Raw genomic sequence first — 17,993 nt, 5'->3', positions numbered from 1 at the left:
AATACTCGTGTAGTCAGGGATTTATCAAGATGTATAAAAATGATGTTCTAACCTCACATGTTGAGTCTTCATTATCATGTTGTTCTATAAAGCCTTTTATTTCACTGCATCGTAAAATATTTCAATTCAGTGCAGGTAAGGGTTGCTTCAGAATGTAGAATTATTATTAATATTAATTAATCTCTAACATTAGTCTTTAGAACACGTCCTTTTCAAAAATAGTAGAATCTACACATATCAATGAAGGCAGTGGTTACAACCCTGTTCTGCTGTACCCCCCTTAGAAAAATTAAAAACTCTCAGGGTCCCCCATTGTGACAAAATGCTAAAAAAAAAAAAAAGAGTAAAAAAGAAGAAAAATAACCTTTTTTGAAAACAAACAAACAAAAAAATTGGACTATTTTTCAAATCTTATAGAAAATAATATACAATTTGTAATCACATATTTTAGAACAGTAATATAGCTCTATATTAATACATTGCAAAGAAAAAACATATCCTATTTATCTACTTATCTATCAAAAATAGCAGAATCTTGCAGCAGAATTTCGTGTATGTAGTTTTACAAATGAAAATAAAGTATGACGTATATTCAATATTAAACCGCAGTTTGAGAGGGAGGAGCTCACATTCTTATATAGGGTAGGAGGAGCCAGGATTTTCAGGAGGAGGAGTTTCCACCTTATGACATCATAATGGGACAAAAATCCAACTAACCCGTTTGGAGCAACTTTTTACAAAATGTGGAACAAGGGAGGGAGGAAACAGAACGTTTTGAACGTTGTCCCTCTGAATGAGGCTAAAGGGATGTAGATCACTGGAGCAAAACCATTATAAAGTTTAAGGTATAGAGGATGATTTTCCCAAAGTTTAGAAAAGAAACGCCCTCTGCACATGCGCAACACTCTACCTGCTTCCAAGCGGAACGCCTACGTGTGCGAGAGAGCGTGCACGAGCCCAGTTGTCCTCGTGCACAGCTCTATTTACAGGTTGGAGTCAGCATCGCTCGTACAAGCTGCTGGTTCAGCTTACCTTGCACTTTTCCCACTATGTCACACTCGCCACCAGTAAGTGAAAATCCATTTTCAAAGGACCCGATGCACACCGGGCACGAGCACGTACGATGGCCTTACGTAGACATATTGTCCGAATGATTGACAATTAGGAGGACCAATAGTTAAGACGATTCACCCGGAAGTTGCAGCCAAAATAACATTGTCCACCATACCTTTAATTTTTCATAATCCCGCCCCTTTAAGTTATTGTCATACATGAGTGAAACATTATCACCTCAGACTCTTTACTCAGGCCTTTAGCAACGACAGCTTTAAGCAGCAGTAGATGTAAAGTTTTCATGGAGGAAACATATTTCAGTGATCGGACTGGGGGAGTGAGTATATGTGAGTAAGTACACGCTGCATAATTCATGGTGGTACATCAACACCAGCCCAACAACAGTTGGTCTGTATCCAAACCATTCCATGCAGCAGCTGCAACATGTTCAGCACTAACTTAAATCATCTCTCACACCACTGATAGAAACCCACAGCGGCTCCGGTTTCACTTATAGAAATACATCCGATACATCCAACGCACGGAATAGAGTGAGTAGATTAAGGCCCCATCATTTTAAACTGAATAAAGACAAACAGTTGACCACAGTTGAGACTAAATACATTTTTCAGATTCTTTCTGATGCAATGTTTTTATGTATTTTATTGTGAAAAACATTTATTTTTGAAAACAATATTAAATATGAACAAATGTCAATATTTTCTACAATTTATATTCTTTACGTTACTCTCTAAATTGGGCATATCTCAAAAAGTATTCATCTGATCAAACTAAAACTGTACAGTGAGACTATTGAATAATTAAGGAAGAATTGATACAAAATTTAGAATTTTTTTGGCCATTTGTTGAAATCACATTGAACGACCCTCATCTAAACAGGGAAAGAAGAGGAAATGGAAACAAAATGGAAACAGGAAAACTCTGAAACAGAACTGAATCCACTCCGTACTACAGCACGCACAAACACACACACACGCACACGCTCTGATAAGCAGCAACAGTTCAAAAATTCTCTAAGGCTTTTTTTCTCCAACATTTTATCACCTCTGTGAGATTTTCTCTCCATTCTGCGTTCACACCACATCTCCAGACACTTCTCGTCACTCAGACTGAGGGATGTGAACAAACAGCCTCCACAGGCCCAGCGTCAGCTCACGACTACACTAGCTTAATTACAGTGAGTCAGCTGTGTGTCCATCTGAGGACGCACACAACACGCTAGACACAATCATTCATCAGCCGTTAGCAGACACACGGGGCCACAGACACACGGGGGCTGCAGACACAAGGGGACACAGACACACGGGGCCACAGACACACGGGGGCCGCAGACACAAGGGGACACAGACGGCCCTTTGGAAATGATGGAAATTACTTTTAAAAAATGCACAAAACAACACCAGTATAGCAATTAACAAATTTAACCAAAAGACGACAAAATTAACTGAATAATTAACAAAATAACAAAAAAAAAAAAAATACACAAAAACGACTCCAAAAACATGCTGAAACCCTTTGTTTTTTCCTGTATTAATGCAAAACTCCATAAAAGCATAAGAAATTACAGAAAAATACGCAAAAAGAAAATTAAAATCATCAGAATTACTAAAACAAAACACAATATGACTATAGAAATACACAAATATATACAACACAAGAACAGAAATACACAACATGAATCCAAAAACACACAACAAAAAAACACAAAATGAGAAATTACAAAATAATACACAGAAAGGCAACAACACACACACGAAAACAACAACACAAACACAGCAGCAAGCACAAACAAAATGAGAAATATAAAAACAACAAAAATACACAAAAAACACAAAATAATATATAACCTACAAAACAAAAAATGCACAAAACGAGTCCGAAAAACAAACAAACAAAATGAGAAATATTAAAACAACACAAAAAAATATATGTACAAAACAACAAAAATGCACAAAATTTACTGAATATCTAACAAAAAACAAGAGCAATATTTTAAAAATGACTTAAAAAAACAGAAAAGTAAAAGAAACATAGATTAACAAAAATGACTCCAAAAACAAAACAAAAACACACAGAAGCCCTTTGTTATTTCCTGTATTAATGCAAAACTACATATATATATATACACATATACACATATACAATATATACTAAAATTACTAAAACAAAATAAAAAATGACTACAAAAACACACAAAATTACTTTAAAAACACACAAAAAAATATAAAAAACAAAAAATACACAAAACGATTCTAAAAAACATAGAATGGCAAATACACAAATTGGCTTCGAAAATATGCAACACAACAACAAACACACACAAAATAACAAAAATACACAAAATGATTCCAAAACACAAAAAAACTACACAAAATACAAACTGTATACAAAACAACAAAAATAACACAAAAACACAAAATAAAAAAGATAAAAACAAAAAATACACAAATTGACTTCAAAAACACAACACAACAACAAAAAAGAAATAAAAAACAAATCAAACTACACAAATACACACAATAAATCCAGAAATACACAAAATGACCACACAGTAACTCTGTAGTTTCCTGTGTTAATGCTCTGATTGATCATTATTCTAATGCTGATATGAATGTTGATCATGTGACCCTCAGATCAGATAGAATCACATGTTTGTGCCCCCCCCCCCCCCCCCACCGTGATAGAAGTTGTGCGTGTGTATTAAAGTTGTGTTACTGCAGTGAACATGTGTGGACGTGTTTCCGTGACAAACCGGTCCGTCTGTGGTTACTTACGAGGAGCTCCTTCTGCCATCTCGATCGCTGTGATTCCCAGAGACCAGATGTCGCTCTGCAACATAAGCACGTATATAATTATTATCATTACACGCACACACATGCACACACAAACGGCTGTGGCTACCCTGTAGTCGTAGGTAGAGTCTGGGTTCTCGTCACAGGCGATAACCTCCGGTGCCATCCAGTACGGCGTTCCGATGAAGGTGTTCCTACGACCCACGGTGCGGTCCAGCTGAGCACTCACCCCAAAATCAACTGTGGGATAGAACCAAAACTCAGCTCTCAGCAGGGTTGGGGACAATTAAAATGTAATAGTGTAATTGAGAATTAATTACATATGACAATGATATTTATAATTGTATTTGAAAAAGTATAATTGAAATTGGCATGGAAATTCTATAACAACTGTCAGTGCCACTGCATAAAAAAAAGCTTTTTTTATTTTATTTTTGTAGATAAGGCTATCATAAGACCCTAAAAACTAGTTTAAATATGATGAGAACGTAAACTGGGGTACAAATACATGGAAGGCATGACAAATGTGAAAAACACCCACATTTCAGAGTTAATGTTAAAGTAAGGCATAAAAATGGAAACATGTTAAATATTTTTCTGAGATAAGGCCCATAGTAAGGAATCACAATAGACCCGTTATTATTAGAGATGCTAACAGAAAGCTAACACAAGAGGAAGGTCACGTTTTCTGGGCTTATTTATTAAAGGCTCAGTATTTGTGATTAATTGAATTTGAACTTTAATATTTGGGAATGTAATTGTAATTGACTTTCAGGAGAAAATGTATCATTGTAATTAAGGAAAAAAAGCCAGCCACCGTAATGATAATAGCGGTGTAATTGAACATGGATCATTGAAGATGTAAATGTAATTTTAAAAAATTTAAACACGTGCACGTACGTACCCAGTTTGACCTCAGCGTTCTCTGTGAGCAGCACGTTCTGACCCTTGATGTCTCTGTGGATGACTTTGTGAGCGTGGAGGTGAGAGAGGCCCTGCCCACACACACAACCATCAGTCAGCTAGAAAACAACACGCACACGCACACGCACACGCACACGCTTCTCACCCTGAGGATTTCCCTGCAGATGTAAGCGATCCAGTCCTCCTTCAGAGAGCTTCCCTTAGTGTTCTTCACCAGGTCCGTCACTGATCCAGCTCCACAGAACTCCATCACCAGCTGCTCAAAGAGAAAACATGTGGAACCATCAGAACCAGCCAAGGTTGGGATCAATTATAACTGTAATCGTGTATTTGGTAACTAATTACAAATATGACGAAATTATAATAACTGTAAATGAAAAAAATCGGTTGCTGTTGTAATCGTAACTGAATTGTAATTGAGTTCAGATAAATGACATAATTGTGATTGGCATGAAAATTCTATAAAAACTGTCATTTATAATTGAATTAAACAGTTCTATGTGTTATGGTGTAGCGCCCAGGGAGCAGTTAAGGTTAATATAAGGGACTGATCAACATCCCACAGTGATGGACCAGGGAGATTAGAACCAATGAGCCTACGATTACAAGCCTGCTCCCTTAATCCACAGATTATATATTTTACCTTCAGTACATAGATAATCCAAAGCACAGAGTCAGCTCACAATCAGTTCCATTTTTAGTAGCCGTTATACCGCCTCATATGGCCTTAGACATGATTATCACCTTAAATAGATTATTCCTGTGGTTAAAATAAGTGCGGATGACAAGAAAGTGACGTAGCAGCTCTCGTTAGTGTTTGAAACATCTGAAACAGCTGATCGACTCCGCTGCTGATGTGATAAACACTCTCTGAAGCAGCGTTTTTGACGTTTAACAATCACAACAGCCGCTTAAATATCCATACGTTTTATTGTAATGTGCAGTTTTTTTGGCTGAAAACAATAACAAGAGTGCGTGGATAGCAAAAGACAATCGCTATGGTGATCACCCTCTGCATGAGCGAGACAAGAAGTCAGCGTCTACAGACATGCCCACTCATGCATGAAGGCCCCAAAACAACCTGTTTTTAGAAGCATCATTAAAGTGACTTTTCAGAAGCTAAAACTCTGGAAAACAGGTCAGTTTGGGAAAATAAAGCTTAAATATGATGTTGTTGGGGTTCTTAGGAAAAACTAGCATCATACTAGACCTTTAGGACATGGGTCAACCTGACCCGTTATCATAAGAGATGCTAACAGAAAGCTAACACAAAAAGGTGACATTTCAGTAATTGTGATTAATTGAAATTAAACTTTAGTAATTGAGAACGTAATTGTAATTGACTTTAAGGGGGAAATGATGATTGTAAATAAAATTTTAATTGAAAAATGTAATTGACCCCAACCCTAGAACCATGAGAACCATGAGAGCAGGCAGACCGTAGTGTGACCCACCCAGAGCTGGTCGTCGTGTCCCGGTGGACTCTTCTTCACAAAGGCACCGTAGTACGTGGCGATGTTCCTGTGGTGGCTGTATTTCTTCAGCATGTTGATCTCTGCTTTGATCTCCTCTTCCTCCTCCTCCGTCACATCCATCACTTTGATGGCGGCCAGCTGGCCCGTCTTAACGTGACGGCCCTGGTTCAGGAAGAAGATGGATCATCAACTCATCACAGGTTTACAAAGGAATTCAGTTTAGCACATTAGGAGCAGAAGTGGGAAACGGGTGGTCCGGGGGCCACAGATTTTAATGTGTGGCCCACAAAGTAGATCCCCCCAAAAATTAGAGTCGAGAAGTTATTTTGACACGTGACAGAAAAAAAAAAAATTTAAATAACAAAATAAATGTAAAAATGCAAACAAAAACACACAAAATGAAATTCAAAACAAAGCAACAACACAAACACACAAAATCACTTTAGAAACACAATTTATGACTTCAGTTTAAAAACACGCAAAACATATATATTTTTTTAAAACACAAGGTAACAAGAAAAACACAAGTAAATATTAAAAAACACACCAAATTAATTTAAGAACACAAACTAACATCAAAAACACATAAATCAACTTTAAAATCACCTCAAAAAATCTCCAGAAATACACAAAACTACAAATAAATACATGAAGACACTAGAATACACCAAATAACAAAAAAGAGAAACACACTAAATGACTTTAAAAAACATGGAATAATTTTTAAAAAGTAATAAGAGAAACCTACACAAACATTTTAGAATGAAGAACACCAAAAATACACAAAACGAATTCAAAAACACAAACAACAATATTTAAAAAATACAAATAACAAAATAAAACACGTTAATCCACAGATAAATACACACAAAGACACTAGAATACACCAAACAACAAAAAACAAAAACACACAGTAACTCTTTGTAGTTTCCTGTGTTAATGCTCTGATTGGTCATTATTCTAATGCTGATCATGTGACCTTCAGATCAGATACAATCACATGTTTTTTTGGCCCCGCCCCCTGTGATGAAGTTGTGCGTCTGATTGTTAAACATCAGGGAGTGTTTCCTTGCATCATATTTACTTCAGCTGAATATTATAATATTTCTCCTTCTGTTGAATCAGTGACATCATCATCAGAGCTCACCTTGTACACCTGTCCATAGGTTCCATTACCAACCACTTCAACCAGCTCAAAGATTCCTGCTGGATCCTGTGAATGAGAGAGAGATAAATGTGTTAATCATCAAACCAGTTTAAAAAGATACATTAATCACATATAATCAATAATAGCACAGCTTTATTTTATTTAAAGTCTTTGTAGAGCAACAGGAGGAGGAAAAACAGCTCATCAGTGACAGACAGTGATGAAGTCATACACAGGTGTACACAGGTAATATCTGATGTATTCATATTGAAAACACATTGACTATTGAAAAGTTAACATACTGTTAATTTAAACTGAAGTGTTGGTTGGACTTTATTCAAATAAAATGTTGAATAAAGTTCAACATTTGACATTAAATGTTGTACTGTACTGTCCAGTATCAGAGATTCATTTCACTCACACTGTACACATTAATATTTTGGCTGAAAAGTCACTGAGTCATGATTCGAATCCTTGTTAAAACAAACTGTTACACCTCTACCTACTGACATGAACTTTAGGAACCGTAGAAATAACCCCATAAAATTACAGAAAAATACACAAAAAGACAACAAATGTGGACAAAAAGAACTCAAAAAGATACAAAAACAACGAAATACATAAAAATGATTCCAAAAACACGAAATGACAAAAAAAATAAATAAATCACAAAGAAAATCATAAAATAACAGAAAAATGCACAAAAATATAAGAAATGTGGATAAAGATAATTGAAAAAACACAAAATGACTCGTAACAATCACAAAAATTACAACAAATGTATAACGTCTATCTACTTCAGCAAATATGATCTTTGATCCGGGTTGTAATTCAAATATAAATAAGGCCTTTACTTTGTTGGGTGTAAATCAACCAAAGACATTTTAACTCTGGTATGAATTTAAATTCTCTCTGTTCCCACTGAAGTTCTCACGTTATGTTTTGGTGCTTTAAATGTATTTTTCACTGACGCTGATGGATGAATAGTGAGCTTTGACTCAATTATGCAACCCCCCCCCCCCCCCACACACACACACACACACACACACACACACACACACACCCCCGGGAGATCAGGGTAAAAATGAGGAACAGTTTCAATAAGGCTTAAAGAAGATGTGTGGGTGGATCGACTGCTGCTTGGGCTTCAGAATGTACAGCAGGATGCTTTGCTTTTATCATCCAGCACAACGCTCACTATGGAGGAGACGCTTCATTAAGTCACAAAGACAGGCCCACTACTCATTTTAACGTTTCAACGTTATATCTATGTAACAATTAAACAATAGGTGGGATTTCTGTGAAGTAAAGTCAACATGGTATAGAAGGGAATAATGTGAGGAATGTGGGTGGTAAAGCAGAGGTAGCAGCTTCACCCACAGAGAGAGAGAGAGTGGGATGAGATGGGTGAGGGTACGGATGTGTTTGAGACTTGCAGAGAGAACAGCTGAGCAGAGTGCGGGAAAAAACTGAAAAAAAAATCCCATTTCTGCCAATTTAGCACGACAAAAAACAGCTGTGGAACAGAATATTTGTCATTTATTAATAACAGTGACGTTTAAATAATGAGAAGACTGAGCTGGAGGTTTTTAGTTTACGTCCCTTTGTTGAAGCTGAACAAGAAAATTCACTTGATTTCACTCCCTGATTAGCACTGGATGCTAATTTTAAACTGATGAGCCAAACTCTGCATTTAGCATCAACACAACAACCTTTAGATCAGTGGTTCTCAACCTATTCAGCCCACGACCCACCAAAATAAAGGTCCCAGAGAGATTTTTAGGGCTCCTCCATAAAATCAGTAAAATGATGGTCCATTGTTCTAGGACTCTGTGATAACCACATTTATTTATTCATCTGAATAATATCCACTGTTATCCAGGAACGTTTATTATTATTATTATAGTCATCTTAAAGATGGAAATCCTGGTTTTAATCACAAATAAAATGGGTTCAAAGTGACCAAAAATGGTGGAAAAAGTGGTGAAATGGGATTTTAAAAACCACAGAAATTGGTTAAAAGTTGCACATTGAGGGTAATGGAATTTAAAATTGTAGGTAAAGTTAGTTTAAACTGGTAAATAATGGGCATGACAAATCATGAATGTGGTTAAATTGGCAAAAATAATCATGAAATATGGTGAAAATAGGTATAAAGTGACAATAATGAGTTAATATATGTGATATTAGGTGGAAAAGTGGTAGAAAGGGTTTATAAGTGCTGAACATGTCTGGAAAGTGGAAAAAATGTGTAGAAAAGACATTGAAATGTGATGTAGTGTCAGAAATGTAGCAAAAATACATTAAAAAGAGCAAAAATAAGGTAAGAAAAAGTGATGAAAAAATTGGTTAAAATGTGGTGAGTTTGCAGAAAACGGGTAAAAATAAGCAAAAATGAGCTCAAATTGTTCAAAAAATATTCTTAGTTTCTTTTTAGGCAACCTTCGGTTTTTTAACTGCAGTCACAACAAAGTGTCGTATTAGCTGCTAGCAACGTATAAACTAAGAGGTTTTATTATGAGTCTGTGTCACATGCTCTGAGTTACTCACATTACTGTTGTCAAGACGTAATTTTTCTGACTCGTCGAGATTAAAAACCAAGTGTTTATACATTTTATGCTGAGTGTGCAGTTATCTGGGATTGCGTTACGGCTTTTGTTTGAGACTGGATACATTTTCTTTCTCTAAGTTTGATGCAAACAGACGAGTATGTGGGTGACGCACTACAACAACAACCCCAGTATTGTTACACTGCTCCATTATTCTACATGTGATGATAACACTTATGATGTTAACAATAAATAATACGTAAACAATGAATAACTCATATAGAAAATACAGTTAACACATAATATCATAAAAGCTACAACTTGTGAGCACAGCTTTTGTTTATTTACAAGAATAACTGTGTGTGGCCTTTTAATTAAATCATTTCACTTTAATGTCCAACTTATATTTCAACTTTTACAAATTAGCTTTGAGATCCTAATTTGTATTTTAAAAAAGGGGGAAAATGTTCAGTGCAAAGAACAGAAGTAAAAAAAAAATAAATATCCATAGCATGGACAAGTGGCAGGTAAATACACAAAATGACAGAAAATAAGAAGGAATTTTGCATAAAAATAAAGGAAAAAGATACAAAATGACAACAAAAACACAGAAAATGACAGGAAAACAGAAAAGGAAAACAAAATTACAGGAAAGTACACAGAAACACAACAGATGTGGACAAATATAACTGAAAAAGATACAAAACAACAGCGAAACTCATAAAAATAACTCCAATAAGACAAAGATTAACAAAAAACACAAGAGGACTCAAAACAAGGCCAATAAACAGAAAACACACAAAACGATAAATGCGCAAAAACATTTGAAAAAGGTACAAAACAACTAAAATATACATAAAAATTACTCCAAAAGCAACAAAATGACTCAAAACAAGAACAAAAAACATATACACAACAACTCCAAAAAAATACACAAAAATATATAAAAATTACAAAAAAAAAATTGTACAAAATGACAAAAACTCAAACTTTGTTGTTTCCTGTGTTAATGCTCTGATTGGTCATTATTATTCTAATGCTGATGTGAATGTTGATCATGTGACCCTCAGATAATCACGTTTGTGTCCCTGCTGTGATAAAGTCGTCCATCTTTGATATTATATTATATTGATATTAATCCTCCATAAAACAACCAGTGACTTGTGCTGAATGTTGTGAATATTTGCTCAGAGCAGTGAACAAAAATAAATCAGGGATTCATTTCACACCAATGACAGCTCTATAGTATAGATGTATGAGTAAATTGAGTATAGATCAGACACTGTTTAAGTGTGTCTAATAATCACACACACCTGTTAGATATGTGAGGAATGAACACGAGACTCCAACATTGATCTCTTACATAATAATAAATGTATTAGCTTTGGGTTTTTATTGCATTTGTTTCCCTGAGGAGTGAACCCTTTCAAATTAAAAGCAAGCACAAAGAAAAAACAAAATGGGAGACAGACATAAACAACAATTCAAAAAACACACTAAACAACAAAAATATTGAAATGTAAGAAAAATACATTTAAATTTAACGACAACAAAAACACAAAATGACAACAAATGGGCATAAAAATAACTGGAAAACATACAAAACGACACCAAAAACACAAAATTACTAAAAATAAATCAAAAAATTACATGAAAAATACACAAAAGAAAAACAAATGTGCAAAAAAAAAAAAAAGATACACAAGACAAGAATACTACACAAAATGACAACAACAAAACACAAACTGTTGTTTCCTGTGTTAATGTTCTGATGGATCTTTATTTTTATGTTTTCAAACCAATGGCAGCTTTATAGATGTGTGAGTGTTTAGGTGTGTCTAATAATCACACACACACCTGTTAGATATGTGAGAAACCAACACGATACTCCCACCACTGATCGATTACATAATAATACATGTATTAGCTTTGGGTTTTTATTGCATGACCCTTTCAAAATAAGAGCAGTATTGTTGACAGTGACGCAGTATAGAGGCTGGATGGTGATGCACATGAGGCCTGAGTGAGTGTGGATGGATGAATGGATGGATGGAGGATGCATGAACAAAATGGATGTGGGACACATGTGATGATGATGATGGTGATGATGAAGATGGTGAACAGGTGACTGTTGCACAAAGTGCGCACACGGGCCCACCTCAACTTTTGTTGTGCGTGGGCGTGAACGATGAAGACGTGATGGATGACATGGTGAATGTGATGAAATGTGACGGAGCAGCACTCACCCTCAGGGCCGCCAGGTCGATGTCGTCCAGGCTTCGTGTGGGGGCGTTTTCAGACATGTTTGTGGGTCCAAAGTTGTGCTGTTAGCCGTTAGCACTGAGGTTATCCTGATGCTGGTGCTGGTGTGTGTGTTAACAGGACAAACACTGATGATGGACCAACAAACCGCTGCTTTAAAGCTCCTTCATTGGGGGGAAAAACTCAGGAACCGGATCAGGATCAGCACCGTGTGACGTGATGGCGTCCGGAACCAGAACCAGAGCCGCAGAGCAGGAAAATAAAATAACTCCAACCCGTCCGTCCTTTGTTTAAAACACGACCGTACGTGTCAAAGTTGTCCAGAGGACTTTAATTAGTCTTCATTTCAGTCAGGTGTGTCAGCAGCTACTCAGAGCTCCTCCACACCGACAACTTTCCGTCTTCTTCCATTTTTTTTTTTTTTTTTTCTGTGTTGACAGTCAGCGGCAAAGCCTGCGGGAAAACACGGAGAGGAAGAGGAAGGCGTAATGTCTGTAGAACTGAAGCACAGGGTTCTGTAAACGTTCCAGAGCCAAACGGACTAGTTTCTGAGCCAAAAGGACTAGATTCTGTGTGTTTTCGCCATGTTTGTCTTCTTCGTTCCTTCCCTGCTCCCTGGTGTCGCTCGTGCTGTTTTTCTCCCTCCAGCAGCTACGGATCCTCACCAGGGACAAAATACCTCCTCAATGTTTTTACCGCAGCCGTCCGTCCTTCAACCTGCGCTGCACACCCACACACTACTGCACACTGTATGCATATATATTTATATACTACATATATAATTACACACACTATATGTATCAATATCACAGCGTCTAACACACAAAGCAGGATTTAATAACCAGCTTTTCATTCTTTTTTCCGCTCCTTGCGCAACGCTGGGCTCAACTTCCGCTGCTGCGTGTTACCATGGTAACCGGCCGACGGCAAATCCCATCCATCCACTGTCACAAACATGCGGCCCGTGGGCCACATGCGGCCCTCCGGGTGATTTAGTACGGCTCCCCAAATAAGAATACTCAAACTGAAAATACACAAAATAATATAATCTTTTAAATGACAAAAATGACTAAAAAATACACAAACTGACAAAAATACACGACGATAAAGAGAAATACACAAAACAGCCACAATACAAACTGAGAGAAAAATTATAACAAACAAAATAACTCCAAAAACACAATACGGGGGAAATTACTTGTAAAACAACCAAGACGACATAAAAAATACACAAAAAGACAGAAAATATACAAGAAGACAACACACACACACAAAATGAGTTAATGTACAAAAATGTATTTAAAATAGTCACAAAATGACTCCAGAATCACACAAAACGACACAAAATTGGTTAAAAAACACAAATTGACAAAAAAAAAGTAAATAACTCACAAAACACACATTATTTTCTTTGCATTAGATTGATTTATTATTTTTATTCATCCAAAGGTTGAACAAATAGCGAGAAGTAGCCATTCAGTAAAAAAGTGGATTATGGTTTTTTCTTTTCCTTCCACAGTTTAAAGGAAAACTAATGAACAAAAAGCTGTGAACATTCCCACTTTAATAATGCTTTTACGCTAGATTTAATGGCCACTAAATTAACTTCTACTCTGTAGGTGCTTTAATTTCATATCGTACAACAGGGAAAGAGTAGAAATGGGTTTGTTGGTAATAAAGTTTATTGGGTTTTATTATTTCTTTTTTTCCTATGAAGTCTAAACTTCTTCATAATTGGAGCAACTTCAGATAATGTTGTTTTTATCTCATCTTAACTAGAGATTAATAATCTGAGATTCTACTGGTTTAATGAAAATACAATAAATACAAGTGTGTTTCTCTTTTGTACATTTTTGTGTGTATTTTCCTTTTTATCTGTATTTTTGGACTCATTTTGTGAGTTTGTTTTTTTTGTACATTTTACTGTTAATGTTTTTTTTATTTTCTTCTGTATTTTTGAGTAGTTTTGTTGTTATTTTATGCATTATAACTTTTGAGTGATTGTGTATTTCTCTGTAATGTTTTTTGGACTCATTTTGTTTATATTTAGTATTTATAGAGTTATTTTGTGTAGTTTTGTTTAGATTTAGTATTTATAGAGTTATTTTGTGTAGTTTTGGAGTTATTTTGGTGTAAATTTGTTGTCCTTTTGTTTATTTTTCTGTCATTTTGCAAGTTTTTTTTAGTGTCATTTTGTTATTTTTGTGTTTGTGGAGTTACATTTGTGTATATTTGTTGTGCATTGGTGAATTAGTTTTGTCACGTCTATTTTCTTCTCCTTTTCTGTATTTCTCCGTAATTTTGTGTTTTTGGACTAGTTTTGTGTATTTCTGTTTTTACTTAGTGTTTTTAGAATTATTTTGTTGTCCTTTTGTTTATTTTTCCTGTCATTTTCCAGTTTTTAGTGTCATTCTGTGTATATTTGTTGTAGTGTTGTGTATTTTCCTGTCATTTTGTCTATATTTTTTCTCAATTTTATGTTTTTTCAGTGATTTTGAGCATTTATTTTTTTGGGGGGGGTACAAAAATAGACTATGGGCCACTAGTTCATAAAGTCTAAGATCAATTATATTATTGTTATGTCTGTTTTTGTGTTGTTTCTTCTACAAATTGTCCTAAATGGCCAGTGTTTGAGCTTTGACATAAATAAATAAATCAGCAAAGTTTGTATTGGAAGAAAAAGAAGGAATAAATACACAACAAACAAATCCAGAAAGTAACATAAAAAAAATAAAGTACACACATTTTTCCCACATTTGAGAAGTCAATTTAAAACCTAGAGGGAAAAAAAACAAAAACAAAGAACCACAATATTATGAATTAAATCATATATTTTATTAAAAACTGTGAATAATAGATTTCAATAAATGGGATAATGTCATCCTTTATTATATATTCCTTATGTTCAAGCATGTCAGTGTTTTGAGCCTCATAAAGTTTGGATTTTGCTAAATAAACATTCTATAAAAACAGAAGCATGTCATAAAATCATCATAACAGAATAAATGTTACAGCTCATTGAAAAAATTACACTATTTTAATAAAGATAGAAGATAAAAATCATCAATTAAATACAAAGTGTTTAAAACTATATTATGATCGTATTAAAGAAAATGTATCATATCTGTACCCCTGAGTGTTTTTAGTACGGACACGCACACACATTACATTGTCAGTGTGATTAATAATCAGCATTAATATTAGGTTCAGTAAATACAGTAACAGGATGTATGACAGAATCAGTTTTAAACTCATATTTAATGGTTTTACTGGCTCGTTTTTAGTTCAATAAACAGACGTGTGTACACGATTAGAGCGCTAACTGCTAGCGTCTTAAATATATCTATACTGTATATAGGTTTATATGTTTTATGTTATGAAGATCAACCTTCGTTAAGCTCTACTAGTACTCAGTGTGGTTTACTAGTGAATGAAAAACTCACTACTAGTGCTAATAGTTAGCATCATATGCTAAAAAGGGGGCGGGGAAAGCTTGCCATTGGCTTTTAAAAAACTATTCCAACCAATCAGGGCATTTACATGAAGTCTACTAGTACTACTAGTGGATCTTTAGGCTTTACTTGTACTACTAGTAGAGTAAAAACATAGTAAATCTATTGTAACTAATAGAGGAGGGATTAGAACTGTGGTTCACAACTTTTTTGGGTCGTGACCCCCAGACATTTTAGTGTGCTAAAAATACACAATAGCCAGGATTAGTGATCAATGTGACAAGATTCACAGCTCAGATATTTTATTTCAACTAGATTTATAATAATTGAGAAAGTGAACATTTATAATACAGTTGTTAGAGACTGTGTGTGGTGTTTATCAATTCAATTAGTCATTTCTTTAATCAGTTACATTTTTCAGACGACCCGACCCCATTTTAATTTCAGGTGACCTTACATGGGTTCACGACCCCAAGGTTGAAAAAAAGTGGATTACACCAAATGCAACTCCCTGATTGGTTGGAATACTTTTGAAAGCCAATGGCAAGCCTGGATGTACTTTCCCCACCCCCTTATTAGCATATGATGCTAACTAGTATCACATTTCTCGTACTAGTACTAGTAGAGTTTAATGATGGTTAATCTCTGCTGTGAAACGCTGCCTGGAGTGGAACGTTCTGTCCTCAGCCAATTACAGCGCGGTGACGTAATAACCAACTGTGTTGTCAGGGCAACGTTAAAAGAATCGCAACAATTACCATCAGTGCGTCAACCTGGCATCCTTCAATTATCTCGTCCTCTTTTCCCTGAGAGAGAGAGAGAGAGAGAGAGAGAGAGAGAGAGAGAGAGAGAGACTCCTCCCCCCGACCCACTCATCATCCTCCTTCAGCTTATCTTCATCTTTATTTCTGCTACAGCCCTGGTCGTCTCTTTATATCCGTCGCCATGGCAACCACAAATGTTCTCACAGATTTCCTGGCACCGCAGTGTGAGGTGAAGTCTCAGGGAGAGGGAGAGGGAGAGGGAGGGGGAGAGAGAGAGAGAGAGAGAGAGAGAGAGAGAGAGAGAGAGAGAGAGAGAGAGAGAGAAACACACACAAAAATCTCTGTTTCCACTTCTTGCCTCCAGTTCCTTTACAACCTCGTTCCTGAACTCCTACATTTGTGCACGTTGTGTTAGCGTCACGTGCACTTTAGTAGTTACAGAAAATCAATCTGAAAAACGTATCTTTTTTTAAAATCATGCCCAACATGCAGGTTTTGGGACTATTTCACACATTCACGCAATATTTTTGATCTAAATTCAAGAAAAATCAATTTAACGTAAAAACAAACAACGTGCATGTTTTGGGACAATATCACATTTTTTCACTAGAATTATTTTTTTAATCATGCTTTTTTTACAGTATTTTAGTGCACAAAGTGACAAGATGCAACGGCTCAGATTTATTTATTTTTACTGCATTTTATTTGAACTCGAATTAAATATTTGAGAAAGTAAAAGTATAGATTACTTTTGTTTGGGATTGCGTTATTAAAAAAATAATAAGAATATATAAATATATCATTTTAATTCATTTCAGATTGAAAAACATAGCTATAAACCTTATTTATTATGTTTGGTTTGATTCCAGGAAGTTTAACAGTCAGTAAAATATCTAAATAAATGTTTAAAGTGACTTTAAGGAGAACAGGAGGTCTTTTTTCTTCTTCTACTACTACTAACCTGTAGAAAAAACAGTAACAGACGTGTGACAGACGGAGGTTTATGTCCACAGACCCACAGGAGCCATGCCCTCCTTGGTGTTGAGGGGAGGTAGCAGGTTCTCCTCACACAGGAACTTTAGGGGGAAGTGGACGATGAGTCCTCGGACGTCCCTGAGCTGCTCAGCGGCGTGCTCACACTCCGTGACGCACAGCCCGCACAGACCGCTGTACTCCTTCAGCACACGCATGTTGTGGACGCCGTTGTTGGGCAGGCATCTAAAGACCTGCAGCACAAGCAGACACGTCGTCACGGCAATGGACAACCACCAGGGTTGAATGTCAATTAATTACAGCATATTTTTACAATTACAGATAAATCACAATTATTTTTTATCCTCAGGAAGTAAATTACAATTACTGAGTCTGAAATAAATAACCTAATAAAAGTCAACCTTTCTCATGTGTTAGCTTTCTGTTAGCATCGATAATGCTAACAGGTCCTAAATCAGCTGTAAAATACGTTAAAAACTAATATCTATCATCTCATTTATTTCCTATCTATTGATTACCTTGTTAAACTTCCTAATCAATGAAAATATAGGTTTTAATATT

At 35.6% G+C, this 17,993-nt stretch overlaps 2 protein-coding genes across 3 annotated transcripts in view; both read right to left on the bottom strand.

Annotated features, from left to right (window-relative positions):
- The window catches only part of mink1 (misshapen-like kinase 1), a 38,192-nt gene extending 25,106 nt beyond the window's left edge, over positions 1 to 13,086 (bottom strand). For both annotated transcript variants that reach the window (XM_028467163.1, XM_028467165.1), the window contains exons 1-7: positions 12,208 to 13,086; positions 7,413 to 7,478; positions 6,245 to 6,427; positions 4,936 to 5,046; positions 4,771 to 4,861; positions 3,976 to 4,106; positions 3,849 to 3,903 (exon numbers count right to left, since the gene is read on the bottom strand). In XM_028467163.1, the coding sequence (XP_028322964.1) occupies positions 3,849 to 3,903; positions 3,976 to 4,106; positions 4,771 to 4,861; positions 4,936 to 5,046; positions 6,245 to 6,427; positions 7,413 to 7,478; positions 12,208 to 12,264 (694 nt within the window). In that variant the 5' untranslated portion in view covers positions 12,265 to 13,086. The remainder of the gene's footprint in view (positions 1 to 3,848; positions 3,904 to 3,975; positions 4,107 to 4,770; positions 4,862 to 4,935; positions 5,047 to 6,244; positions 6,428 to 7,412; positions 7,479 to 12,207) is intronic.
- A 3,386-nt stretch (positions 13,087 to 16,472) lies between these two features.
- The window catches only part of pld2 (phospholipase D2), a 31,974-nt gene continuing 30,453 nt past the window's right edge, over positions 16,473 to 17,993 (bottom strand). Inside the window, exon 24 of the mRNA XM_028466726.1 lies at positions 16,473 to 17,665. Within this exon, the coding sequence (XP_028322527.1) occupies positions 17,441 to 17,665 (225 nt within the window). The 3' untranslated portion in view covers positions 16,473 to 17,440. The remainder of the gene's footprint in view (positions 17,666 to 17,993) is intronic.

The sequence above is a fragment of the Gouania willdenowi genome, chromosome 14 (assembly GCF_900634775.1).
Source record: "Gouania willdenowi chromosome 14, fGouWil2.1, whole genome shotgun sequence".
Taxonomy (NCBI): domain Eukaryota; kingdom Metazoa; phylum Chordata; class Actinopteri; order Blenniiformes; family Gobiesocidae; genus Gouania; species Gouania willdenowi.
This window is presented reverse-complemented; position numbering and strand designations above follow the sequence as displayed.